This window comes from Pseudopodoces humilis, chromosome 5 (genome assembly GCF_049639895.1).
Source record: "Pseudopodoces humilis isolate 2021_Gansu_Grassland_sample_001 chromosome 5, ASM4963989v1, whole genome shotgun sequence".
Classification (NCBI taxonomy): domain Eukaryota; kingdom Metazoa; phylum Chordata; class Aves; order Passeriformes; family Paridae; genus Pseudopodoces; species Pseudopodoces humilis.
Window position 1 is genome coordinate 62,611,666 of NC_142204.1, and position 27,979 is coordinate 62,639,644.

A 27,979-nucleotide genomic window follows, 5' to 3' on the forward strand; every position below is an offset into this window, starting at 1 on the left:
AGAAACTAACAGTCATTATAATTTTTAATTTTTTTTCTCCTTAGGGATTTACAAAACTTGCCTCCATCTTACTGTGTTTAATTTTTCTCAGACTGGGAATTTTGTCAATTTTTTATGTGTGCAGTTTTTATGCATATGTCCCTTAGCTCTCCTAGCAAAACAGTATAATTAAACATTCAGATTTGCACTGCTCTTCATCATCCACCATCTAACTATGGGGAGGTTTGCTTTTGTTGAATAAATGGCATGTCACTTTCAGTTGTTTGTGTAACATAAATACAAAACAGAATGTAAATTATGTATTGATACTGTGTAAAGGTATAGTTTTCTTTAGGCTTCAATTACAAATAAGTCAGTTGTCTGTTATGTATTAACTTTTTTCATCCTATCACTAGAAGACTCAGGATACTGAGGTGTCCCCAGTTTCCTGAGAAGTGCTGATTGCCTGCTCTAGTGGAAGATTTTGCTGCCTATGGCATCAGGGATGGAACTAGATGTTCTTTAGGGTCTCTTCCAAACCAAAGAATTCTATGAGTCTATGATATTGATTTAAGTAGGAATGCAACTTTGATTCCAATAGGATTTATCAGCAGCTGTCATCTTTGTAGAGCAGGAACAATTTTTTTAATCTTCTTGTATCTGGAAGGTCTGTGTTGCTCTGCAATGCTTAAGCTGTACCCAATTAATGGTACAGCCAATGGTAATGATGCTAATGGGTGTCTAACTGATATTGATTCTTACCTAGAGGGGCTTTTTTATTTCAGCCAGCACATCAGATGAAGAGAGGAAAGTGGAGTGAAGCTCTTAGCAAGGGAATTAATGGTTAGAAAAGCCCACAGTCTTTCAGATTTTCTTTGATTATTATGTCTGTGACTGCATCAAAAACAAATTTGACATTCTGGGTGTCTGTGGCACAGGTCAAGTGACAATATATCTCTTTATCTTGTTTCCTTATGTTCAAGTCTAGAAATTGTTTCTTGATGTAATTTGCAGCATCTTCAAACGTGTTTTGTCCTGGTGGAAAGAAAAGTAAAAGCAAAAGAAGACACATTTTGACTGGCAGGTCCTCACAACTGCAAAGAGACAAGAAATATTTTCTACCTTTTTTTTTTTTTCTTTCTATTTTAATTAACTTCATGCATTAGGTGTGAAAATTTTTTATCCAAACTAGTTTTTCTCTTGCAATTTCTGACACATATTCTCTTGCATATGAGATGAGTTGAATTCTGGCCATGTCTGTCTCATACCATTCTTTCATGAGAAGATGCTTGGATAAGAGGCTTAATATTTAAAAGCTTATATATTGATGACCTGAGTCAAAGTCTCGGTCTTTAATGCATGGACTACACTAAACATCTAAATGTGCTTTCTCCCAGACACTCCAAACTTACCATTATACTCAGGAAAGCAGATATTCAGGTGAACTTTTGTTATTTTCTCTTGAAAGAGGTCTTTTTTGTTTAGGAACAGCACAATGGAAGTGGCTGCAAAGCACTTATGGTTGCAGATGCTGTTGAACAGATGAAGGCTTTCATGCATTCTGTTCTGTTGAGGTGCAAAAGATAAACATAAGACTGACAAATCTCATCCCCATATGTCATTTTACTGCAATGTTCTTTACTGGAAAGAACCAATACAGTGTAAAAGCCTTTAAATGGTTATCAGAGAATGGGAATGTACCATCAAAGAGTACATTAAAACTTAGAAGCAAAAAGGGCTTTTTGTCTGTTCTGACTCACCACTTCTTTATCTTCCACCAGAACCATGTCATAGGCACTGAGTGCAGCACAGAATATGATGCAAGTAACTCCTTCAAAGCAGTGAATCCACTTTTTCCTCTCTGATCGTTGTCCACCCACATCAAACATCCTTTGCAGAAAAAGTAACATATGTACAGTGTAAAGCACTAATAAGGATGTAGTCACGTTTTTAATGCACAGAGTTCAAATGGAGATGAAAAATACCCAGTTTTCCCAAATATTGGTCTGTTTCTACCCCAAGAGGTCAAGGAGTGCTTTGTTGCTCATGGTTTTTTAGTGGGTATAAAATGAAATAAAAAGGCTTAAATACCTGCATTTAGGATTGATAGTACTTTGATGTGGCACTTTGTGTTGAGGAAGTGGGGCTCAGTGAAGGACTAAGACTTGCAGGCTAGGATTTATTTAGGGCAGAGTTCTGAGACATTGACAGCAGACCCTCAAGCTCGGTGTCATTTACCAATTCATGGTTTTGCTTGCAGTGAACTGACATATTGACCATAAGACATTCAGCTGAAGGCCAGTCACACATTGACCCCTGGTTGTTCATGAATAGATGTTGCCATCTGCTCACTGCCCTGGAGTGATCACTGAGCTCACCACACAGCCTGCATCACACCTTTGGAGGGTCTCTTCCCTGTCCATCTCATCAGCTGCTCTTAAGCAGCAGTTCCTGGAGAGCAGGAATCCCTTCCTTTGTACAGTGGGAATTGTAGGGCTCTCCTTCTCTGCAATAATTTCCTTCCATCTTTGCCAGGAATTGCTACTGCCTTTGGGTAGTGTCACATGAACTTTCTATGGACTCTCTGTGGGATCCAAAGCCAGCTGGGCACACCTAGCTGGGAACTAGTTAGGGCCCTTAGCCCTGGCTCCCAAAACTCACACTTGGATTTGCAGTTCTTCAGTGACAAGGGCTAGGGCTTCCTTTTCACTGTTCTTCTGAAACAAAAGGTGCTAAACTTGAAGATTTTTTAAGTGCAATAGAAAGCAGGGAAAAAAATAAAACAAAAATCAAATTTATCCTGCCCTTAGTTTTTCTGTTTCCTAGTGTGCATGATGACTTTTCCCTTTGTTGCTGGTTGTTGAACTTAGTACCGTAAAAACTAATGGTTACCCCTTCCTTCAAGAATATGCATTAGATCTCTGGATGCTGCAGTATCTGAAAATTAAACACAACTCAACAACTCTTATAGCAACAAATACAATGGGATTCAGTAAGAAAAAATCATGTCAGTAGTAAACAGAATAAGAATAATTTGTTACTGAAACATTGTTTTTTGCAGTATCTTAATCCTTTGTTTCCTTCACCATCAGCAGTGCAGTTGATGTTTAAAAAAGGTTAATTTTTTGTAATTTTTCATCCTTCTAAGAAAAAAATGAAACCCTTTCCAATGCTCATAGTGTTTCTTCATCTGAAGAGTAGTATTTTTTTTTTCTGGTACATTTCATCTCTTTTTTTATTGGGTGTCTATAAAAGTGAATTATTTTGGAAATGGGGAAATTGTTGTGGAAAAAGATTTTGATAATAGTAATGGCATTCTTTCAAGCATATCTTCACTGAGCTCAGAAGGTCTGCTGAGGAGTGGGGTCAACACAAATAAAGTGTCTTGACTTTTGTCTCTGATTAGTACTCAAAAGTCTCCTATAATTACATGCCTTTCTTGATTTGTGGTGTATAACTGAAATGAGGGTTATGGCAGGAAAAAAAAAATTAAAACTTCAAAATTTAATCTTCAGAAAAGTTTTGTTTCAGTATAAATAATCATGTGAAGGAGTATTCACTTCCTTTGACCTTTTAGCTTATGGCTCTTTGAATGTTCATGAGAAGTCAGTTAAAAAGGACAAGACCAAGGCCAGAGGTAATGTTAATGGGCAGATTTTCTTCTTCTAACCTTAGTTTGCTTCTCTCCTCTCAGCCCAGAACTTAACACTTGCACATGTAAAACCAAAGTCCCTCCATAAATGATAGAAAATTAGATTATCTTATTTTACTAAGATAGTCAAAGTTAGTCTAGAAATCTCTATATTTTCCCAGAATTTCTCTTGAAAAGCTTAGCTGAAGATACAGAGTTAGCTATAAACTCATTCAGTGGTACACACAGAGGCCTGAAGATTGAAATAAAGCTTGACTGATTTCAGTCAAACTCTTCCTAGCACACCAATAGAAAGGACACTAGAAGATGACATACCATAGATCATAGATCAGATCTTTCCTGAAAAAACATTTAAATATGTTCTAAGTCAACATTATTGAAATAAATTGAAAAGCACATAGAAGCTAAATTGCACTAAACCAACAAAGTAACCACTAAACAAGGAGCAAATAAAAATCGATGTTTTCTGTGCAACTGTAATTCAGTTCCCTGGAGCGGTACTGGGATTTAGCCTTTTACTGCACAGATACAAAATATTTTCTGTCTCATTCAATTCAGTAAAGGGACAAGTGTTTAGTAAATGAGGCATCTGTTCATGGGCTTCTTGTATCCATGCGTGGCTTGTGACCTGATGCCCCATCAGTGCATCAGCCAAAACTCACTCTAAATGTGTAAGTGCTCCTCTCATTTGAGATGTTTCTATGGTATTTACCAAACTTGGTGCAGACACATCAGGATCCTCCTGATGTTTTGCTTTGCTATGGCAATGCAAAGTAGTAGTACCTGGCTGGTTAACATGGATTTATAATTCTGTACCACTTCAGCAGCTCAAACCCCTCAGACTCCTTTGTAGAGATTTTACCTGATATTACTCAACTACCTAAAGCCACCAATGAATTTGCTCACATAACATTACTGTGATGCACAGCAGAGAGGGTGAAAACAGCAGGTTTGTGTTTGTGATGTCATTAAGAGTGTTCCTCTTTTTTGCAGACACTCAAGTAACTAAATTCCCAGTTGTGCTGCATTTCAGCTAGACCCAAACACTAATGCTGATATTCTCATATCAGGACTGATGGCATCCATGTCAATGATGATTTCCCTCTGGTGGTTTCTTTCTTCACCCTGAATTTATTTCTTTCATGAACTATGACTGTAAGTGAAGGCATTCAAGTTTCCAGTGTTCAAAGCTGTCTGGAAATATGTTAATCAGAGAAAAATAAGATGATGTAGATGAAATTGCACTGTATCATTTGCTGGAAACTCATGAATTTTCATGAATGACCAGAATATTGATAGATGATAATAAGTTATTTGTAAGACATCTACCTCAGAATCTCATTTTGTATGTGTAGTCTCTGTTGTGTTAAAGCATCTGCGTGGTAGCATAGATGGTTTGGGGAATGCTTAATTGGCACATGAGGAGAAAGAAAGAAGCCAAATGAAAAATGTAAAAGTTATAATCCTCATGCTTTATAAATCTGTCTGTCTCTACAGGCAGTTTCTTGTCTAGACTGCATTCCTCAATATGTGCCCCAGCCTTTAAATTAAGAATTAAATGGATTTCAGTCCACAGAGAAAAGCATTATAGAACTCTGAAATGATAATAATTCATTCAAACTGTTTTCATGTGCAATTAGATGTTTTTAATTGGTTCACCAAGCATAACTAGATCTTGAATATCTGGAAGTGAAAAACATTCAGTCAAATTTCTCAGAGGCATTATTTTCAAAATTTTTTTCTCAACCTTTTGGTTATCATCTTAAATGAGCATGAAGACATGCTTGATAATGCTGAAATTTCTCATGGGACAGATTTTTTTTTTTTTTTTTAGCCAACTGTAGTGCATTCCAGTGCTAAAAGCAGTTATTTCCACTCTCAAAAGAAGAGTGAAAGGTTGAGAGTGCATGTAAATTGGTAGACATCAAATGTTTTTTGCATGCTCTTAAGGATATTTAAGTAAGCAAATTTCATAAATGTCACAATTACTCAAATGGCAGGATATAGCTAAAGCTTTTTAGACATTTACATATGTAAAAATGTCCTTTTAGAACCTAGTATTCTGTGACCTGTTTATAATGGTCCATTATATGCTCAAAGTTGGAGTACTGATGAGATGATAAAACCTCTTTCTTTTTTCAGTTGTGTAAAACTGTTAAATTAAACTAGATTCAATGATATCACAATGATATCACCTGTGTCAATAAGGTGATAATAAATCAATACCTGTGAAAGAAAATACTTTAGAAAGATAAACCCCAAGAAGACTGCAAAATATGGCATTCATACCTGAAGTTTAAATCCTTGAAAGAAAACTGAGTCTCTATAATCCCAGTGGTCTGTACTCGGGAGTGCAGGACATCTTGCTCAGTAGGGACATAGTCTGGCATTGCCAACCTATCCAAATCATCGAGGTAACTAGGGAGAATAAGAAAGAAATGGTGGTTGGTGAATTCAAAAAGTGAAATGTCCATTACATAATCACTCCACACTGAGGCACTTTTAAATACATTATGCAAATTACACATTTAAATACAGTACTTTGGTTTTTGTTCAACTGAGTTCCACAATTCAGAGCTTTTATTTTTTTTTTTCTGGTACATAGAAGTGTAATTCAATTGCACATAATAAAAGATCTTTCTGAGAATTGCAGCAAAGGAAAATCCTTATTTTCCTTAGGGATGCTTGAAAACCACCTTGTCACCAAAGTGGTTTTGACCATTTTTCTCTCAGCGAGTGGGAATTGCTACCTCAGGGGAAGAATCAGAAGCATCCTGCAGAAACAGATGCATAAGGAATCACCTCAGCCTGTCAGACTGGTTGCAACAGTATTTTCCTTCCTAAGTGAAAGGGAAGGAATAGTATTTTGGAGGAATTCACTTTGAATGCTGTTTTCCCTGTAGATCTCTCAATTTACAACAACAAGGTACATGGTGATTTTAAAAAAATATATATTTTTTAGTAAACACCAAAAGCTTCAATAAAGCTGAGGATCCCCTGGGTTAGTGTTCTGATGAGACCTTGAAAAACTGGATTATCTGCTTTTACTTCTGGTATACAGAGACAAAATCTGCATAATATGAGAACCCAAACCAGATCTTTGAAACATGTTTTTGTCCAACACTTCTGTCTCTTCTAGGGGCAGACAACTTTCTTTAAATGACTGGGCAGAACCTCTGAATCCTACTGGCTGGTCTGGGAATCTGTGTAGAGGGGTTTTGAGCTGACAAAAGGAGAAGAAAAGGTGATGCCTGAGTAACTTCCTGCATTTTAGCCACAAATATTTAAACAAAGACCAAAGCAAGAAACCACACAACAGCTGGAGCATTTTCAGTGTCCAGTTGGCACCTTCCTATTTGTAGTCTCATGTCTCTGACAAACAAAACACTATGTCTCTAATGTCTGTTAGGCTCCATGCCTTCTTTTTTCCTCTCTACACTAAGTCTGCGCTGCTCAGTTCTGCTGCTCAGTTTAACCAGAATCTTCCAAAAGAAACCTCAAAGATCATCATCTTTGTGTGCAATATTTGATAGATCTGTGTGGTAGTTTCAGAGTTAATTAAAAAAAATAAAAAAATAGAATAATAAAAGGAAAGAAAATAAAAATTAAAAAAGCTTGAATCTTTCACTTGGATATTTCCAAGTAATGTCTGGAAGTGGGATTTCTTATTTTAAGTCAAACAAACTTCATCCAGTCTGCAAGGGATGTTGAACCTGATCTGAGTAATTCAATGTTTCCCATTATTTGAGGCCAGGAAACAATCTGTTGGGAAAAGAAAAAAAGAAGCTATATATCTCTGTTTCTCTGAATAGGGGGCCTGAGGCAAGCTCAGCTCACCTTTGTGGAAGGCAGAAACAAAAGGCGTTTTGTTGTCTGTAAAGCATGTAAGCACTAAAATAAACACTTGAATATAAAATAAAATTCTGATAGTTCTTAGCCACAAATGCCTAAATTCAATTGAACACAGAGAGCTGTAATTGCAGAAAAAATTAGACCAAGTCAGTTATCTAGTTAAAGGAGTAGGAGGCAATTTCAGTCTCTCCCTAGAGCCGTAGGCAGCTCCAAGGAGAGACTGCAGACCAGCACTGGGAAAGGAGAGAATGGAAACTGGTAGGTCGGTAAATGCTGGTCTTTCCTTGGCTTGGAGGAGGTGACAGGACTCCTGTCCCAAGAGGAAAATGATTGAGCTAGCAAAATGCACCATGTAGTACTGGTAGCTGTACAATGACATATAAAGTCACAATTTATAATCCCAACCTTGCCCCTTCCACAGCCATCATTCCATTTTAAAACAGAATTAGTTACAAGTGAGTTTAAGAGAGAAATTCCAGCCAAGTTTGACAAAGAGGAAATTTTTCTATTATTCATGCATGCCAATTTTTTTTTCAGTTAAAGCACACAAAGGAAAAGCAGTGATGAAACTTCATTAGCATGAATTAACAGTGAAATATCCCAGAGAAGATAACCTCAAAAAGCCAGTTTACACAGTATTAATCAATAGCCTTTGTAGGATTTGATTCACAGCTGCTGAGAAACAGGGTTGTGGGTTTAAAAGAAATTTAACTGCAGCATTAGATGGTTGATTGACTGTAGTTGACCTTGAACTTATCATTAGAAACTCAGCAGCAAGGGCAAATATTAAGTTGATTTTAATGGTTCAGAGCCAAATTTCAGAAGCATCAGGTATCAAAAGATGAAGACAGAGAAGCAGGATTTTCAAGAAATTAGCAGAAATGTTCAAGCAGATGAAAAACATCACTGTAGTTGTTTTTAATGTAAGTCTAGAAAGAAATAATAACTACAAATACGATTTATATTAATTCCCTTAAATATTGAAACATATTGCAAGTTACAACAGGACACAAACAGTAACACTGAAAGGAAATTAATTCAGGTTCTTCTATCTACTTTGTAGACAAGAAAACCTTATTTGCCAGGCAGAGTCTACACAAAAGAATGTTAACTGATAAACAGTGTTTAGTTGGTTTTTTTGTTTGTTTTGTTTTGGTTTTTTTTTTAATTTAAGAGGCAGTTTTCCTTTTACTTGTTATGACTAGCTTGTTATGGGCTTTTAGTGGGTAAGGCAGTGGAGCCTGTCAGAAGGGGTACATTAGAAAAAAATTTCTCTGTACCATTCTTATAAAAATACAAAGCTGCTATAAAATACTGTCAAATCAGGCACAAATCAACATAGGCAGCATTTTCTTTGTTTAGGGCTCTTACAAAAGGTCTTCATTCTTGTTTAGAAGATATAAAGTGATGAAGAATTTTTAATATTTTTTCTGCATATTCCCTGCACTATATCTACAATTACTGAACTACGGATGCCTTCAGGTTGCCTCCTGAATCCCAGCATTCAGCCATGCCTTTCTTTTCCTGCCTGCAGAAGGGGACACCCAACACCTCGGAAAGCTGCACCCTGCAGGTGTCCTCAGGCTGTAGGAGGAGCTCCAGGAGTGGGAAAACCTCCACCTCCAGGTCTCAGAAGATGGATCTCGGCTGGAACAAACCTCTGCCCCTGGTCTGGACAGGCTGGAGCACTCTTGGAAGACTCTGACCCAGTGACACCTCCCTTCATGGCCGACTATGAGCTGAGTGAGAAGGCAGCTGGACTGCAGCCTGCAGGAACAGCTGCAGGAACAGGCCAGGGACTCCTGAAAAGTCTAAAGTCACTGGCTACACCTGAGGTGAGATGTGCCCCAGCTGGATGGTGATCCTTTGTAGGGTTGAGCAGCCCTAGTCAGCCCCCTGCTTATGTGTCTGGCAGCCCCCAGGGCTCAGAGAGGGAGCTGGGGCTGTCAGGCTGGAGACTGGTTCAGATGAGGGGGAATGGTCCAGGGAACACCTGTGCATACAGCCGGGTTAGTTTAGAGGAAAGTTTGTATAGTTTCTGCTGGATTTATACTTAGCATCTTGCAACATATACAAAGTATCACCCTAGATAAAACCTAAGCTGCTTCAAGTCACCTTTCCCTCATTTTGTCAATCCTAGAAATACACAGAGGGAAAATATACTTTTTTTTTTGTTGTTTACTATTTGTAAAGTTTTACCATTCTGTAAGTTTTTCACCAAAAACTTACTGAAACAAATTGTTTCTGAAACCTTGTTTTCACTTGTTTCCTCCCATTAACCATTTCTGTTATATTATAAACCTTAGCAATCCCCTTGTTTTTTCAGGTTAATGAGCAATGTTTTTCGCAGGCCATTCTGTGTGGGGGCAGTCATTGTGGCAGCAGCAGCCAGCTGTGCAGCAGCCAGCTGTGCAGCATCCAGCTGTTCAGGAGCCAGCTGTGCAGCAGCCAGCTGTGCAGCAGCTGGTGTCACCTACTAGGCTGCCGAGTCGCTGAGCTGGTACTCGGCCGCCCTGGCGAAGCAGGCCTGCGTCCCCCCGTCACGCCACAGTTGTTTGATGAGCTCAACCAGTTCAGAAGACATGCTGCCATCCTCCAGAGTTGTTGCCATGGAACACAGCTTCCTCTCGTCTTCCTAAAGAGAAATTTCAGTAAATATTGTGCAAGCGTGCTGTGCCCCTTCACCTCCTTGAAGATGTGCTTGGTTTATAATGAGTTGCAAGGGCGAAAATTCTCATTTTCACTGGTTTTTTTTCCTGGTTGCTGTACTGGCCTATACATGTAAACATCCTTTTCCAAGCTCGCTTCCCTTTAGGTAGTGCCAAGGTTAGGCTGAAATTGTGATACACAGTTTTCATCTTTTTACTGTTTTGTTTTGGCTCAGTTTCATCTTGCCATAAGTATCCACAAATAGTCCAGCTTGGATAGAAGGCTTTTATATCAAGAGAGAGTAATAGGGTATCAAAAATTAAGTTTAAAAGTTTTTTAAACTTTTTACATTTAAATTTAAAATGCATTATAATTATATCAATGCAGAAATCTATATTTAAAAGTGTTTTTGAATGTGTTGGTAAGAAAAAAATTCTTTAGACCCCAATAAGAGATGTGACAAAGTGAATATGATTAGTGAATGCATTTCCCATATGTGGGGAAGAAGAAACCTGTACAGAATAAAATCCCAAATATTTTGAATATATTATTCTGTAATTTCTTCCTTTCATAGTCAAATAAAAATATTTTAAATAATCTATTTCATTAAAAAAATATTTATTTTCAGGAGTTAACAGCAGCTTAGGAATTTACTGTAAATTAAGAGCATTATTAATATAGTCACTTACTGTAAATAAAAAGCATGATTAAAATAGTCATTTGTTACACTGCCACAGCAAGGGATAATTATAAAACATAATTCCTTCCTAGTCATAGAAGTAGACAACTCAAGTGACTTACAGTCAATAGTTGCAAAAGTATAAATGGATTCTGAGAGACTCTGTTTTGGCAGGGAGTATGTTTTATTCAAAACCAGGAAGCATGTTCACAAAAATTTTTAACAAATTTATTTTAGGAATGTTCTATATCTTTATGTCTCAAGAGGAACTGCAGTTTATGGAAACTTTATAAAAGTCAGAGACAGATCAAAAATTGAACATTCAGTTTTTTTCTGGAAGAGAAATTGAGTAGGCATGGAGAAAAAAAAAAAAGAAAAAGGAGAAATTGAGTAGGCACGGAGAAAAAACCCAAAAACTGGGGAAATAACCACTAGAAAATTGCCTTCAGTGGAACAAGGGAGGAGGACAGCAGGATAATTGCCCTTCTACATCAAACAGCAGCAGCTCCATTTCCACCCCCATGCCCTCCTGCAGTGCTGGGATCAGCAGAAGCGAGTCACGCTCTCGTGTGTGCCCGCATTTGTCTCCAGGGTGCACACTTGCTCAGCTGCAAGATAAGAGTTGGAATGTTCTCTGCTTCAAGATATGACATATCACGGAATGATTACAGCTATCCACCTACTAGGCTGTAGGTTGCATGGCCTACAATGAGAAGCATTGAGTTCAGAGTCTCTAGGTGTAGAGGGTAAATGTTCATTGATTATTATGCAGAAGGGAGAAAGCGTGGATTTGGGTGCTTACGTAATAAAGGAAGATAGCAGCAGATTGGATTTATCATAAACCTGATTTGTACAATGCTTTTTTTTTTCTCTCTGGCATTTACAAAGACTTCAGATGATTTTCAAAAATAGATTGGAATGATGTTTTAGAAAGAAATAATTACCTCGCTCCCCAGAACAGATGTTCTGTAAATTAAGTGCTAAGGCCTTTTCTGTACCAGTGAGATGTATTTGCAGGCAGACCTGGAACGTGGATAAGTACATTGCTTTTGGGACCAAGATAATCCCAGTCCTTGAATTAGATGACTTTGAACATCTAAATCTGGACCAGAACACACAGCAAGAACAAAGTCCGGCTGAAATCAAAGCTTAATATAAAAACAGCTCAAGCTTACCAAAGGTTTATGATTTTATGTAAGCTAAGATTTTGGAGGGTTTTGGAAGAAAAGACAGTTTTTACTGGCAATTCAAATAAATGTGACCAAAATTTCTATTTTCTCCAAAAATCACATCCAGGTTGCTCTTCTGTCATTCTGGGGGAAAAGAAGACAGGCATTGCAAATGTTCTGTACAGCTGTATTCAACTGTGTTCCTAGAACCTAATCTGCAAAGACAGCAAGAATGAGCTGACTGTGGTATAAATGATAAACTTACAAAAGCTGTATTTTATGCATTTGGTTGCAGATAATGCTAAGAAATGGACTGGGCTATTTAACACATTCTCCATGCTGTGAAGTCCCTTCAAAAGGGTGCCTATGAATCTGGCATAGAGTGAACCTGTACAGATATCTCAGAAAATTTGTCAGGGTTGAGAAAAGAGGATGAAATACTGGGCCACAGGACATATCTCAGTAACAGGTGGCAGAGTCTGCACCACGTAGTAGATATCATGGGCTGAGGCAGGCAGGATTTGTGGCCAGGGCTGCAAGGTCCAGCTGTAGCCATGGCTTGGGCCATGCAGGGTGGTTGATGGCTCCTTATGCAGTACAGCACATTAATATTGTCCTGTTTTGTGTGTGCTGCTTTTGGGCCTTGTTACAATTGTTTGAATGACTTGCATTCATAGAAAATATTTAATTTCTATTTTGACAAATGACAGTATGAGCTTTAGTAACCTCTGAAGATTTTGTTTATCATATTTTAGGTCAAAGTACCACATGTCGTTGGAATGAAATGTAGACTTCTGGAACAAGTAAAGCTCTTTTAGATAAGCAGATGTTATTCCCTCCAAGATAAACCTCTAGGGATTAGGCAGAATTTGCCAAAACTGGAATCAACTGATATTCTGACAGGCATTTGAGAAATTCTCAGCAAGATCTGAATTACAGGCTAACAGACTAAGTCATTAGATTTAAGAGAATCTATAGATTTTCTTATGTAGAAGAGAATTAAGCATGGAGAAGAAAAGATTTTCCTTTATTTCTGTCCTTGAAAATTCAGTGTGATTGGAAGATGACAGGTCTTCTTCCTGTGGCTTTGCCTCCACGTGCTTGTGCAGAGGATTATTGACAGTGTCAGGAATGTTGGGCTCCACTCCCCTGTGGTGCCAGAGTGCCAGTACTGTGTCCACACAGCAGGGAAGTCTCTGCTCCTGGAGCAATGACACATTGAAATGCTCCCAACATGTCTACATGACCTTTTCTTACAAGGCTGAACCCCAAGGTTTGGTCATAAGAGGAAAATATTTTTTACATTTCCCAATAGCAATAAGTGTCTAAGCAGCTAAGAAAATGTTCCTTGTTTTTTGTTTGTTTTTTTTCCTTTTTCTGCTTTTTTAAAATGTCTTTTCAACTTGAACATTTCTTTTGTAGCAATCAAAATGTGAGTATATGCAAAGGTTAGACCTCAGGCATCAGTTTTGAGAAAATAACGGAGGACATTTTGTCACATGTTACTCACATGGTACTCAGTTTCAACAGTCATAAAGAAAATATCGGATCCTCTTTGTTCTACTAGTCTCTACTATTATATTACCAAAAAAAAAAAGTGTTCTAATGCCTATTTCAAGAAAAAAGGTGTCAATACTCACAGTTCTAGCAGGATTTTCGTAACTGATTCCTAACTTAGTCATTGCTTTCACAATAGCCAGGATAGACTGCACTGCATTACTGTAAACAATAGGTCTGAACTCCATGCGTTCCTCGTAGGTGAAACCATCTTTATGGATGATCCTGGTGAAAAAATAAACATCACAAAGCTTTTGGGATACTTTAAAAATAAAAAAGAAAAAACAAAGAAAAAAAGTAATGAAAAGTTAGGTCAGGTGCTTTTGTGGTCAGTGTGAGAAAGAACTGAATCCATATGGCCCTTGGAAAAGCGTTTTTCAATGGTTGATCTGCCTGTTCTGCTAGAACAGGAAAAGAGCAGTTTTTGTCTATGTGAGGTTAACTCTCTGCACCCAGTCTGAGTGGATAGATGCTGGTTTTTCCCCTTGGGGAATAATCTAAAACAAAGTATTAGTCTAGAGCAGGGACCAGGCCTATCTCTGGAGATATAGGGCAAGATACATTTCCATACCTAGATCTGTAGTTTCACTATTAACAACAATATTAGTTATGGGCTGTCATTGTTTGTTCAGTCATTCTGATTTTTATCCAGAATCTTACCTAGATAGAAAAAATATTGGAAAAAATGTTTCAACACTGGGAGGCACTTATCAAAAAAACAAGAAAAAGAAATGTTAGTATTTCTTTGTGCATCTTCCAGTTATAGCAATGTCTTATTATCTCCAGGCTTTGGAGACATGCATTTTACTCCAGAGGGTAAAGAGCCTTAGTAATCACTTTCAGTAATCTAATTCTGACAGAGGAATTAGAATTTCATAATCCTCCTTGACTGGAGAATGGCATGTGGTTAAAATTCTCCAAATCAGTGTACAGATTATATCACGGCTTGGAGGGATCTTTTTCCATGAGTTCTGAAAATCTGATGAAATCTTCACTGACTTTGGCTTGGTGTGCTCTCAATGAACAGACACCAAACTGCTTTGGCTGCTGGAACCAAGGCTCTATTCTTCCTCACCTCATCTGGTCAGAGATGAAGGCTATTAAATACAGAATTTCTGGGCTTTGGGGTTTGGTGTTTTACCCAATCTTGCTTGAGATACACTCTGGACAGAGTTACCTAAGTGGCCAAGTCAGCCCTGTAAAAAAAATAATACTCTCACATACACTCACACAAAACCCAGATGTGTCTTAACATCTGTTTAATTATGGATGTCAGAAAACTCAGAAGTTGCATTCTGTAGGAATAACATCTGTAGGAAAAAAAAGGCTCTCTAAAATGTTTTCCCAATCACTTCTAGATCAGACAACTCTATGAACACTCCTTTGAAGCTTCATTGGTTTTTTTTCTGAATGCTGTTTTCATCATGAATTCAAACAAATTCTGCAAGATTCAAAGGAGTCCTGTTGAACTTGGGAGAAAGAAAAAAGAGGAGCTCATGGAGCAGAGACCCTCCATTTTATGGATGCAATCTTCTGAGGCTTTTATTCACAAAAGCAGGGCTATCATCAGATAGGTGCCTTTGATTCAATCTCAACAGGCACGATGAGTTACCAAATATTTTGCTTCCTGCTTTTCATTCACTGAAGTATTTGTAGAAACTTCATACTGCTAAATAAGAGCACAGCACAGAGATACACAACTTGGTTTTAAAAAACTTAGATTGCACATTGGAAATTATGCAGTTAGAAGCACAGAGCTTCAGAGATTTTTTTTTTTTAGTAACTCTCATAACCATCCTCATCTTTTTATGCTGCAAGGGCCTTGCAGCATATCTATATTGTGAGTTTCAGAAGATATTTTCTAAAGCTTATTGGAAGGATATAACTTTGATTGAGACTGAAAAAATGTGATTTATTAATTAGAAAAATATGTTATTAGTCATAAAATTATTATGATTTTTCTGGAAATGGTATTTTCAGCAAAATTATTTCTTTTGTAAGCATTTATCAGTATTCTTTAGAAAATGTTGTGCTTCATTGAAAAAAATTAACTGATATTGTGGGTTTTAACTAAAAAAATCCGTTTGAAATGTCCTTGTTTGTGACAGAAAGATGACATTTTATACGAAAAAATACAATTTTTGTGAACAATTTTCCTGTAAAATAATTCATATTTGTGATCAATTTGACAGCTCATAAATGCAAAAGTCTTTAAATATAACTCTCATCTCTGCAGTGTTCTCTCCCTCCTCCATGCTGTTAAAGCTTATCAGCCTTCTTAGAGTTCTCATTTCAGAAGAAGAACTTTAATCTGCTCCTGCTTGGGGAAGCTTCGAGCACAATACACCTCACTGGTTTGCTGAGTAGGGAGAGTCTCCAGGATGGAACTCAAACCAGAAATAAATTTATCTACTATTTAACTGGAAAAAAAAGTATTTGGTGGATAGTTCTGAATCTGCTGTATTATGAGTTGCTTAAATAGTTGAAATTGTTCTTATGACATAATATTTTTTACTTAACTCTTTAAAATGCATTGGTGAAGATAATAAATAGGAGGGGAACTTAAGCTCAGAATAGTATTACCCATTGCAGGCTGCTTGATTTTTTACACCGGAAGAGATTGATGCTTACAAAGTGTGATCAAATATAAACAGCTGCAATCCCTGTGTACTTTTTCTGGTTTTGGACATGTTTAGGAAACAGGCCTGGACATCTTTATGAAAATAAGACTAAACACAACAACAATATTTTATCAGGTTGTGCAGTAAAGGAGGACTTTTGCTATCAGTATAAGTATGGTTCCTTGAACTTTGGTGGATTATTAATTTAAACCAGATACATAATTAGCATTTTGGTAGCCTTTAAAACAAAAAAACATGTATGAATTTAGTTGTAACCTGCTTTACTAGATATGAAAATACTATCAAACTAAAATGTAAATCAGCACACACAGGCAGAGAGATTTGACCTTCCTCTTCCAAGGCAAGTGAAGCTCCTGACTTCAATCTGTGAGACACCTTATACACTTTGAGCAAACAACCACAAGTATTCTTGCAGTGGATTTATGATGCACTCACAGTATCTCTATAACCAGATAATCGGTCCAAATTCGAACAGAGATTTCTGCATATGAACTTGTACAGCCTCTTTTGTTTGTTTTTTTTTTCCAGGTTGATTAATGTATAAAGACTTTTTGTGTTGATAATGTTCTTACTAACAGGAGTTCTTACATCAGTCCCTACCCATTGCATCATGGGTAGCAGCTGCTCATTCTGCAGGCAGCTAAACATATTCTCCCCTGGCCTGTGGGATACCTTTTTAACCTCAGCAGGAGCTCTGGAGACCAAGAATGATCTATAGAGGCCAATTTGGGGAAAAAAAACAACCAACCAACCAAGAAAACAACCAACACCACCAAAATAACCCCATCCCCCCAAAAAAACAGGAAGAAAACCTTCTCTGTTCTATGGTAAAATGTGAATATTTTAATACTTGCTCTTGAAATACAGTGAAGTCAAATGAAATTAATAGGAGAGATGATTCACAGCAAGTGTAATTTAACTGTGGAACTACTTGCTGTAGAATGCTGTGGATGTTGTTTGCATTGGTTCAAGATCCAGGGATAGACATGGATTAACTGAGGGCTGCTATAGACACAGAGTGGTGCTGTCTTGGTTTCAGGATGGTTCCCAAGCCACAGATCATCAGATACTGCCAGGGTATCCAGCACAAGTGTGTTGGCTTGGCTGCTCTGATGGTCTTCTGCAAACATCCTCCATTGGCATCTGCTGGAGACAGGGTGTGCCAGGTGGATCAGCCAGCACTGCTTGTCTCACACCAGCTCACTCCCACTGCAGCATTCCCACCAAAGCCAAGGAAGCAGATTCTCGTCTCCGTGCATGGGACCAGTGCATGATTTGGTCAGTCAGATTTGACTACCAATCCACCTGTGTGCCTCAGACATTTTGTAATTTTCTTTATATTATGTTTGAATGGAAACTTGATTTGAATGATGTTTCTTTGCATTTTATTCAAATAAGCATAAACATTGTAATAAGACTTTAGCTAGACAGCTTATACTACAAATACCAAATTCAACAGTTGATATGCATTTTCAGATACTTACTTCATTTGCTTTACAATAGTGCTCTTTCCTGACTCTCCAGCACCTGCAGAAAGGGGAATGTTGAGAAGATATGATTGATAGATGAATAAGAAGCAAGTATTAAAAATAACTCTCTGGAACACAGAATTTTCTATCTATGAAGAGAAGTATGAATGTCTTAGTTTCTCATTGTACTAAGTATAAACGCTCTCAAATGTCCATTTGGATTTAAAAAGAACAAAGTCTAGGTAAAAGTATTAATATTGAAAAGGAAAGGGACACTTGAAGTGAATGTTTAGTCAATTAAAGAAAATTACAGAATTTTTAATTAGCAAGTAAATAAAATATGGATATTTTGCTTTCATCTCTGGCAGATGGGCAGGAAAACATGAACAAAGTACAGGCTCTGATAGTGTCCCATTTATTACCTGATTTATAGCTGCTCCTTTAATGTGTATTATGACCTGTAAGCCAAGTAAACCAGCTCCATGCCCTTCAGCCAGCTTCCATGACCAACTGGAAAACCAGAGTGTAAAGACTTACATGTGATCTAGCTCATGATGCAAAGGCAGCAGATGAGCAAAAGTCTTGACACTGTTTTTTTGCATCAGTTCTTCTGCCACACTGTTTTCTGCCATGAAGTATTGTGGCTGAAAATGGGAAACCTGCAGAGCAGTGGGCCAGCTCCACCCTGGGAATGATTATGCAGGAAAACCCCACGGCTGCTGAGGAGGTGCAGACATTTGTTTACACAGCCAGTTGAAGAAACCAGGCCATAGGTTTGGCCAGATTATGTACTACTAATTAGGCCTTTTATCTCATGGAAAGTGAGTAATCATAAATCAAAGTGTCTCCACTGCAAACCAACACCAGTGACTATCATCTTCAGTCAATGAGAGTGATGAGGGTTGGCAAGAGCTGCCAAAGAAGAGATGGATTTTGAAAGCACCTGAAGAGAGGATTTAACTTTGGGAATCCATGGGACAAGATTCATAGCATCAGAGAATGTGCTGGTCCTCACAAGACACCCCCAGACTCATACCCTGTGCCTGAGAGCATTGTCCGAACACTTCTTGAACTCTGTCAGGCTGGTGCTGTGACCACTTCTCTGGGGAGCTTGTTCTGGTGCCCAGCCACCCTCTGGGTGAAGAAACTTTTCCCAATATCCAGTCTAAAGTTCCCCTGACACAACTTCATGCACTTCCTTTGAGTCCTGAACCAGGCTGAGGATGGAGGCCGGTGGAACCCCAGCAGTGACAGGTCCCCAGCCTGGTGTCCCCCCATTCACTGTGACCTTTGTGCCTGACCCGTGAGCCCATTGCTCATCCACTGTGTAACTCCAGCTGTGCGTTACTTTATCTAGAAGGATCTTGTGAGAGAAAGTATCAAAAGCTCTGCTGAAGTACAAAAAGATTAATCACTGCTTTTCTCCTTGTAGATTGCTGTTTTCCTCATGGTATGGTGTCAAATACTTTTGACAAAACCAAAATCCAAGGCCTAAGTTTTTTAAACAAGTTCTTCTCAGTAATTGGAACAAATTGATTCCTTTTAAAACAGATTTTGTAAAGGTAACAGTATTCAAATGAAAGGGATTAATTTACTCAAATGAATCACAAAAGACAGCAAACCATACTCAAAGCATTTTCGGAAACCCATGATGTGAATGGTAGAAAGTGTGAGAGAAAAACAAGCCCATGCAAAATGGGCTGATGCTGCCATCTGTCACAGTTTGGAAAAAATGCAAATTTGTTGTAGATCATTTATTATCCTTTCAGTGACCTTCTGAAGAACTTAGTAAAGGCCTGTCAGCAGAGTAGTGTTTGCTACACTTTTTGTAGGGAAGCCTGTACTGAGAATTCATACATTCGCTTCATGGAAAGATGCCAGGAAACATAATATAGAAATTAACTTCTCTTCCAGATCTGAAAGATGGTGTTAAAATAGAGTGAGAGGCAGAATTTATATATTTTGGATGCATTTTTCTGCCTCTGTTTGTCTTTAATTTTCAATCCAATAATGCTTTTATCTAAACAACAGATAACAACTTTCAGACTTTTGCTTCACCATGGAGTATCATCTTAGTTGTAGCAGCATTTTTACCCCAGGAAGTGTGTCAGGATTAATTTTCTTTGCACCTAACTTTTTATTCCTTCCCTTCACCATGTACCCTCCTCCTTTGGCCAGTCCCTGGTGCAGAAGACCAGGGATAGGGATGTATTTCCACCTGCTGCAGTGGATTTCTTCTTGCAGAAATAGTGGCAAAAGTGCATCACAGAAGACCTGGTGCGACTACACAGGGAGCTGAAGGCATCTTCCTTAAGCCCAGATTTTCTGTATCATAGACAAAATCTTAGGAGAAACAGTCTTGTTCTGAAGCTCAGAAAGGACTTAATTAAACTGAGTTTTAAAAAACTCTGTCAGCTGTGATGATTTATAGCTCCAGCAGACAGGTACTAGTGATAATAAGTCATTGCCATATTTTATATTTCACATATTTAAGATCTTAAATCTTAACTTAAATTTACTTCTCATTTCTGTCTTTATTTCCTTAACATGGGTAACTGCACAGAGAACACTGGCACAAGAGTCTCAGTCAGTGCCTGAAACTCCGGCACAGTTCCTGGGAGGTGAAAGATGTCCCCACTGCCAGAAACATTGACATTTCTTCCCAAAGATCACCTCCACCATGCCACAGGGCACGCCACATTCACCTTCAGTGAGGTGCTGAGCTCTGGCTGGCTGTGACCTGCATCTCTCCTTGCTTTGGGTATTCCAGAACTGCATCCCACCCTGTGCCAAGCCTACTGTGGTTCTGGGCATCCTGGGACTGAAGAGCAGGCTGAGGAGGAGTGGTCATACAGCAAGGCTGCAAAGGAGCTGTCCCCCAGAAGCTTGACACAGATCTCCCTCCAGCTCTAGGAGTCATGTAGACAGAGAAGAAATAGGAAAAAACCCAGAGGTGTCTTGAAACCCAGTGAGAATCTCACAAATTCAAGTGGAAACAGAACCCAACCCCTCAGCTGTGATTTGACATTTTTGTTTTTCTAAGCAGAATTTCTTTGAATAGTTGTGGAGAGTATTAGCTTTCAAAATTAGCATCTGCTCAGAAATTCTTATATATTAAAGTTCTTTTGTGTCTCAGATAAAGAATTATTATCGCTTTATAGTTATTATTCCTGTGGAAGGAAATGTTTAGTTTTGAAAATTTTCCAGAATTAAACATAAGGAAATAAAAAAACCCTGCTGAATACTTTGTTTAAAACCTGTCAGAAAACCCACTGACAATGACATAAATCAGCAAAAAGCAGAAGAAAATATTCAAATAAAATTAGAAAATGCTTCCCACCCCTCCCTGAGGTTTGTCTGTGCCATTCAGAGCTCTGGATGTTGTGAACTGGAATGGAAATCATATCTTCCTGGTCATCTTATGAGACTCAACAAACTAAGTCTATAAGAGAAAGAAACTTGAGAAAAAAAATTCTAAGATACAACCCTCTTGAGAAAACAAAGTCTTTAAATATTGCCCCACCCTCCAAAAAAGAAAATCAGTATATTCCCAACAATGGGATTATTGGGCTGTCTTTGTGCCCAAAGCCTGTTTCCAGAACAGGAAGTTAAGCTCCTGTACTACAGTAACTCATTAATTTAACTGGTGTTATGTATCTATACTATAAATTTCCACATTCAGACTATGTACCAGAGACCTTTCATAGTCAGTGGAGAGAAATATTTGTTACAAAGACTAAATCAAACAGCTCAAATTTCTGCTCCCCTGAAGCAGATGTTTAAATTAAATTGTGTGAGTTTTGCCCCAAAAAGGAGTAAAGTGAGATGAGGATGACCAGTTCTGTGGCCATTGCAGATAATGAGACATGGAGTAATACTTTGAAAATAAATAAGTTAAAATGTTAATGATTGTTTAGACTGAACCTAAGTTCTTATTTCTGTGAAACATCACTGTGAGCATCAGCTATTTTGGCTGTATTTAGAATGTGCACTGCACTTTGCACACCTATAAATTGAAAGCTGACATCCTGCCAGGCATACAAACTACATGTGATATGGCAGGCCAGGTACAGCCCTGATGCAATGGAACACAATCACCTTGGAATTTGTTCCAGACCCATAAAACAACCTGATCTTTTTCAAGTATAAATATGCAGAGACCAGATTCTTGGACATGTTGGGGGATGGGATAGCTTTGATAGCATGGGAACACCCAGCACAGAGCACTTTATGCTCTTGGCTGCTGGCCAGCTTGTGAGGAACGTCAGAAAGTGACATAATTTCTCTCCTCACCCATACAAGCTTTAAATCATAGTGTGTCTGCCTGGGTCACAGAACTTGACACAAACAAACATGGTGTCTTTTCTTCTGAATACAATTTCTATTTTTTTGTAAAGGGATCTAGTGGAGGCTGTAAAGACAACACACTATATTTTAAATATTCCTCTCAGAAAAGAGTCAGAATACATTTTTTCACATTTTAGGTGTAAGGAAAAAAAAGTGATTACACTAAAAAGCTTATGATATACATCTCAATTTTTTTCTTAGTATTTTCTACCAACCTGCCCATTGCAAAAAGAAATGATGATATCTGGTCTGAAGTATAAAGGCAACATAAAGTCTGACTGAAGAGAAAGCTAGGACTATGTAGCACTAGGCTGGCTTGAGTAGAGCTGCCCTTGATTTATGAAGTCTAAAATTTGTGTAATTTCTGATATCATCTCAGAGGTGTGGAAAGATAACAGGTACAAATCAGAACATGGTAGATTTAATCCTTTCCTATCTGGCCCTTTCACACAGCCCCTGTGGAAGACATGATATTGTGCCCCCTCTGCACATTGCTTCAGCATCTCTGGTTCCAGATGTTTGAGAGACACTTTCACTCTTGTGGTGCAAAAGGCTCCAGATACACAGTTTATTCACTTCTCATTTTTTTAAGAACAAGAAAATTTAGGTTATTAATATTTTTTTAATTTTTTTTTTTGTCTCTTCATTATGTGTTTTAGGAAGAGTTTCTGACCTGTTCAGAAGAAAAAAAAAGCCTTCCGAAACATTATCCACTGACAAATTTGAATTTTTATCATGTGTGACGTGAGTAATGGAAGATACTGTAAAAATCTATAAAGAAGTATTTCAGATCCAAACGACCACCTTGTCTCATGAAAAGAGTGCTTCCATAGCTAATGAAACTGAAATATGTTAAGGTTGGAAAGAAACATAATAGAAGTCTTTTTCATGTAGCTTGCATTGAATTTCAAAGTATTTTACTAAAAGTATCTCAGGTATATTAATAGTGTCAGAAGAAGACTGATTATATAGGAAACATTTAAAACTAAATTCCTTAATACTAAATACATACATATGTTCAGTAAATTCACCAATTTACTTGGTGTCCTGCTGTAAACCAGCTTTCAGTAATACTGTAAGGGCATAAAACCTTGAAGATAAAACAGCTTAACTTCTATAAATTCTTCTTTATCTGGAAAATTCCTCTTTGTCCTATACATTCCTCTTAAAGGATTTCTTACTTTTTCCTCATGGATAAGGTTGGATAAGGTCAAAGACAGAATGCTGAATTAGATAGATCCTGGTTCTAACACAGTGTCCCAATTTCTTTTTGTAAAACTATATATAAATTATTTTAAATTTATGGAATTTTAAATTAAAAGATTGTTCTGGGGTTTTTTGACCAACTTAAACTTTCCTCATTAAGAGCAATATTTTATATTACTGTGGCACAGAAAATCTGTATTCTTAATCAGACTGAAAAGCTTTGTACCATCCAAATACTGATGGTACATAAAGAGTACCAAAAACTGCTGTTTTCCTATTATTATTTGAGAAACCTGCTTGTTCTTCCCTTATTTATTTTGAATGATAATTGTTTGATTTTTAACAGGTATAAATAGACCTTTTTCATAAGACACAAAAAAACCAGAGTTGATTTACTTTAGATAAAGGATCTAGTTGTCTGAATAAACATCAGTTTAAAAGCATTTGCAAGAACTGCAGTTACAAGGCAAAAAGAGAAACACTCTAATGATTAAAGACTGTTTTTCTATTCATTGGGAGAAACGCTGTTAACTTTTACAAGAGGTTGTTAGAAGAAAAATATTAAGACAATGGTGGTGTTAATGTGCTCTTGGATATTCCTTGTAAGCTACAGAGCACCATGGGAATAAAAAGACAAGAATAAAGCTGTGTCAAGAAAAAGAATGTCTTTTCTTTTGTAATTATAGCCTCTGTCTTCTAATAAATTGATCACAGTGGGGATTAGAAGTAGTAGTTTTTGAGAATATTATCTCTATTCATCTGAGTACTTTTCATTCCACTCTCCATTATACATCAAAAAAGCCATTCTAAATCACTTTCTGTGTCCTTAAAAAATGGAATGAAACACTTTGCAAGACAAACAATATCAATATCTTGTGACACGTGTGGATTTTTTACCACTTATCTGACTTAATCCGCCTGCAAATTAATGCATGTAGATCCATGAAAAAAAGAGATGTCTGCTATGTTCTGTGTAAGTTTGTAACATGACATTTATTCTAAATGCAAGTTCTCATTTCTCAAATATATTCGAAGTCAAGGATTTATAACATTTAAAATTTAATACATGCAGCAACATGGCCATTTCCAGCCTATTCCTTGTGTCTTCATGAGTGGCCACAACCAGAAAATATTTTAAACATATATTACAGAATATTCTTCAAATAAATTAGTGAGAGCTGAGAAATTCACTGTACTGAAATGTAATTCCAGAGGAAAAACAATCCCTCAATGGAAAAGCATTATGAGCAATTTTTATTCTATTTACCCAACAGCAGCAGTTTGACTGTCCTGGCTTCCCTCTCTGCATCTTCCTGGAGTTTCTTTTCCAGTTCTCTGGATCTCCTGGCCGACTCCTTGCTCTCTGAACTGGCTCCACTGCCCATCTTGAGACAGTAAAAATTCTCTTTATGCAGCTGATTTACTTCTTATCAGCTTTAATTCAGGAGGACAACCATCAGTGCTTAAAGAAAATTTTAAAATTCTGTTCGACCTCTCTGGTCAGCCTTCAAATCAAATGGTCCTTTTTCACCTGCCACATGACCTGGAGATGCTGTAGGCAGGCATTTACATAGGAACACAAAAAAGAAGTGCTGTGATGTCATACAACTGGAGTTACCCATTCAAGAGCAAACCAAGGTATGCATAGATCCCTCTTCTGGTTCAGGGAGGTTTTGCTTCACACTCTCCAGAAAAATGTGCAAAACGTCTTGAAACAGGATTGTAAATAACTATAGAGTAAAATTTTCAGCTTGTGTAGCATTATGCATGCCCTGAAGCAAAAACCCCAGCACTTCCATTTTTAATTTTTTATCTTTCTCAGTGCTCATAGCTCTAAATATATGTATCCTATATTTTCAAATGACAGAATTTGAATTATTTTGATTTATTATTTTTGATTTATTAACTAGCATGTGGAATGTTTGCTGCATTTTCATATTATGGCAAGTATATTTATTTTCTTGGAATGGTAAAGGACACCTTACAGTAATTTGTAATAATTTTGCACAGACATTCCTTCATTAATATCATAATCTTAGCCATTTTTAAAAATTATTTTATTAGCAATTATCAGTTTTGGCTGAAAGCACCACACCTTTTCTTAAAAAAAGGGCACAGGCCAGATTCTCCCCATGGATGTTATATTTTCAATTAGTTTCTTCATAGTGCAGAAATATTTTCATTTCATTTAATTTTCAGTTTCAGTTTCTTCATAGTATTACAGAAATGTTTTATGTGATATGATGAAAATATCACTTGGCACGTGGTGTCAGCAGTATATTGAGAAAATATATCTACTGTAATAGTGTGGCAGTGGAAAAAGTATACAATTACTGCCAGAATTAAAAGATAAAAAATACTTTTTTTTGCCCTTTCTCTTCAGATTAAGGATTTAAATTAAATAAATCTCACCAGTGTGAAAGACTATTATTCATTCTAGACTTATACTGGCTCACTTCATAAGGTGAAGTTCTTCTGGTTATGTAAAAAGCACCAACATGAAATTACATTACAATTCTACAATCATTCACTAATACTAGTTAATAAAGCTCTAACTTCACAGTATGTAAATATATAAGGTTCAGCATGAAAATAATGTTTAAGGGTAAAATAAGCATGCAGGTTGTTTTGATTAATGTTAGAAGTATTTTTAGGTCAGAAGAGAGATGAGGAAGAGGGCCAGGGGCAAGCTCATCCCATCCCAGTGGAAAGAAACCTCCCCACAGCAGTGTGGAGCCCAGATGCAACAGGAAGGCAACTGCTACTGCCTGGGGAAGGTGAGAGTGAGCAGAACAAATATCACCAGAACAAATGTCACCAGTGCACTCATGAGCTCTGAGCTACTGGTGCTGGAGAGAGCTGTCTTCTGACAAAAGACAGGTCCTTTGCTGTGCTCATCCCCTTCAGCACTGGCTGACTTCTCAGGACTGATTTTCGACCCCAGTGCAGTGAACACACAAAGCTGTGTCTTGTCAGCACGTTCTTCAGCCAGCAGCACACTAAGCCATGCAGCTTTCGGTCTCCTTGCACCAAAATGAACAATCAGTGCTTGTTAATGCCTCAATTTTTGCATATGTATTCACAATGCAAGGATATTCTCTGTTTTGTTAAGCTTATATTCCTACTTTGTTTATTGTTTAAAACAGGCCATCATAAGATATTTACACAGCCATAGTAGTAACTGATTTGTTTAAAAAATGAAAATAAGCAACTTTGGAAGTGTGATATCAGGGCCAGGTGTCTGTTTATCAGAACTGTAGGCAACTACAGTGTTCCTATGGATTTCAGGGGGGTTGAGAAGTAAGCATTTCTGAAAACCAACAGAACTAAATATTAACTGATATCACAAATCCTGGAGATGAACATCATCTCCAAATTACAGGCCCAATTCACTACTGAGTTGTTCTACACATTTACTAGTACAACCCTATTAATTTTGCATTTAATTTTTGTGGTATCAAACAGGAAGAGGGTAAAGGTAAACAATTCAGTTCACTGGATAGGTGTAAATGAATCTTCATATAGATAATTTTTCCTAGATGGAAAATAACAGAAAATCAATGTCCATCCCAAAATATAAGTTTCCTAACATTCTCTGTTATTATGGCTATGTACAGGAATTGGCTTTAAGTAAGTAGATGTCTAAATCAAGCAGATAAAGAGAATGTGCATAAATAAAGATAAAATCTATTATTCCATAAACATGCAGTGTCTATATTATCCATTTTATTTACTCAGCTCTACCTTCAAACTCTTAATAGTTTACTGAAAAAAGCCCCACAACAATATTTCTATTTCTTTAGAGAGTAAACAGGATTTTGCTTTAGACATCCTCTTCCTCCTCATCATCACTAACAATGTTTTGATTGAGAAAATTTCTGCCGATGATTATTAAGCCAGAACCAATAGAGAATGCCTTACAGGGTTCAGTTGATTCTAAAATGTTTTTTAATATCTTTTCTTGAGCTCTTCTAGGAGCAATAATAAAAATATGGTCTCACCTTGCTTCTCTTCTATTGTTTCAACCACCTTAATTTGGTATGGAAATCTTTGAAGGTAAGTCTGGAAAATGCTCCTTTGAAATGAAGTTATGCTTTGTAAAGAATATAGGTTTTGGGGCTGGAGTTGTTTCTGGTGATTCACTCTAGGTGGTGCTGATTAAATATAGAGCGTTCACTAAAGCATTCTGCAGCTGTACCAGCTCTCAGACTGCCTGAAAGGTTGTTTCAAAATCTCTTCAAAATACTTGGATAGGGCATTTCAGATTCCAGTTGCAAATTTTTATTTTGTATTGAAGTTTTACCGGTCTGGGATTTTTTTGGCAAATTATATAGATTCTCCTGGTAACAGAATTCTCAAGTAACTTAGGCTTTCATTTTCAATTTCATCTGAAAGTACTAAATATGTCCTAGCCACAGAAAGAGGAATAGCTAAGGAAAGTCATACCTTTTAAATTTTGTCTCTTACTTTAGGACTTTGAATTTATAATTTTTCAGACTGGAATTTGTTAATATTTTCCACTTTTTCACTAAAATGAATGTTTTGCCTTTCCCCTGATAAAATTTAGTGGAATGACATGGATGAAAAAGGATGAAGTTTTAGAAAGAATAGATTTCTCTAAATTTAGGAACTTTTAATACAAATCCTTCTGTATGCTTCTAAATAAAGGAAGCTTGAAAAATCTACAGTACAATGCCTTTTACAAGCAGAGGAAACTGTTCATCTCTTTTGTCTGGCTACTGAATTTCTTGCAATGTGCCTCCCACTGGCAACATTTC

At 37.2% G+C, this 27,979-nt stretch overlaps 1 protein-coding gene across 2 annotated transcripts; it reads right to left on the bottom strand.

Annotated features, from left to right (window-relative positions):
• Window positions 1-485: 485 nt before the first annotated feature.
• GNAT3 (G protein subunit alpha transducin 3) lies at window positions 486-27,045 on the bottom strand. Of its 2 annotated transcripts, XM_088054953.1 has the most exons (9): window positions 27,031-27,045; window positions 24,469-24,586; window positions 17,664-17,706; window positions 13,621-13,762; window positions 9,961-10,118; window positions 5,921-6,049; window positions 1,740-1,869; window positions 1,392-1,545; window positions 486-1,014 (listed from the first exon to the last, which is right to left on the bottom strand). In XM_088054953.1, the coding sequence occupies exons 2-9, from the start codon at window positions 24,584-24,586 to the stop codon at window positions 824-826; spliced, it is 1,065 nt and encodes a 354-aa protein (XP_087911079.1). In that variant the 5' UTR covers window positions 27,031-27,045; the 3' UTR covers window positions 486-823. The 2 variants fall into 2 exon arrangements, with proteins under 2 accessions (XP_087911079.1, XP_005526082.2); XM_005526025.2 differs by lacking the exon at window positions 27,031-27,045.
• Between the last annotated feature and the right edge of the window lie 934 nt (window positions 27,046-27,979).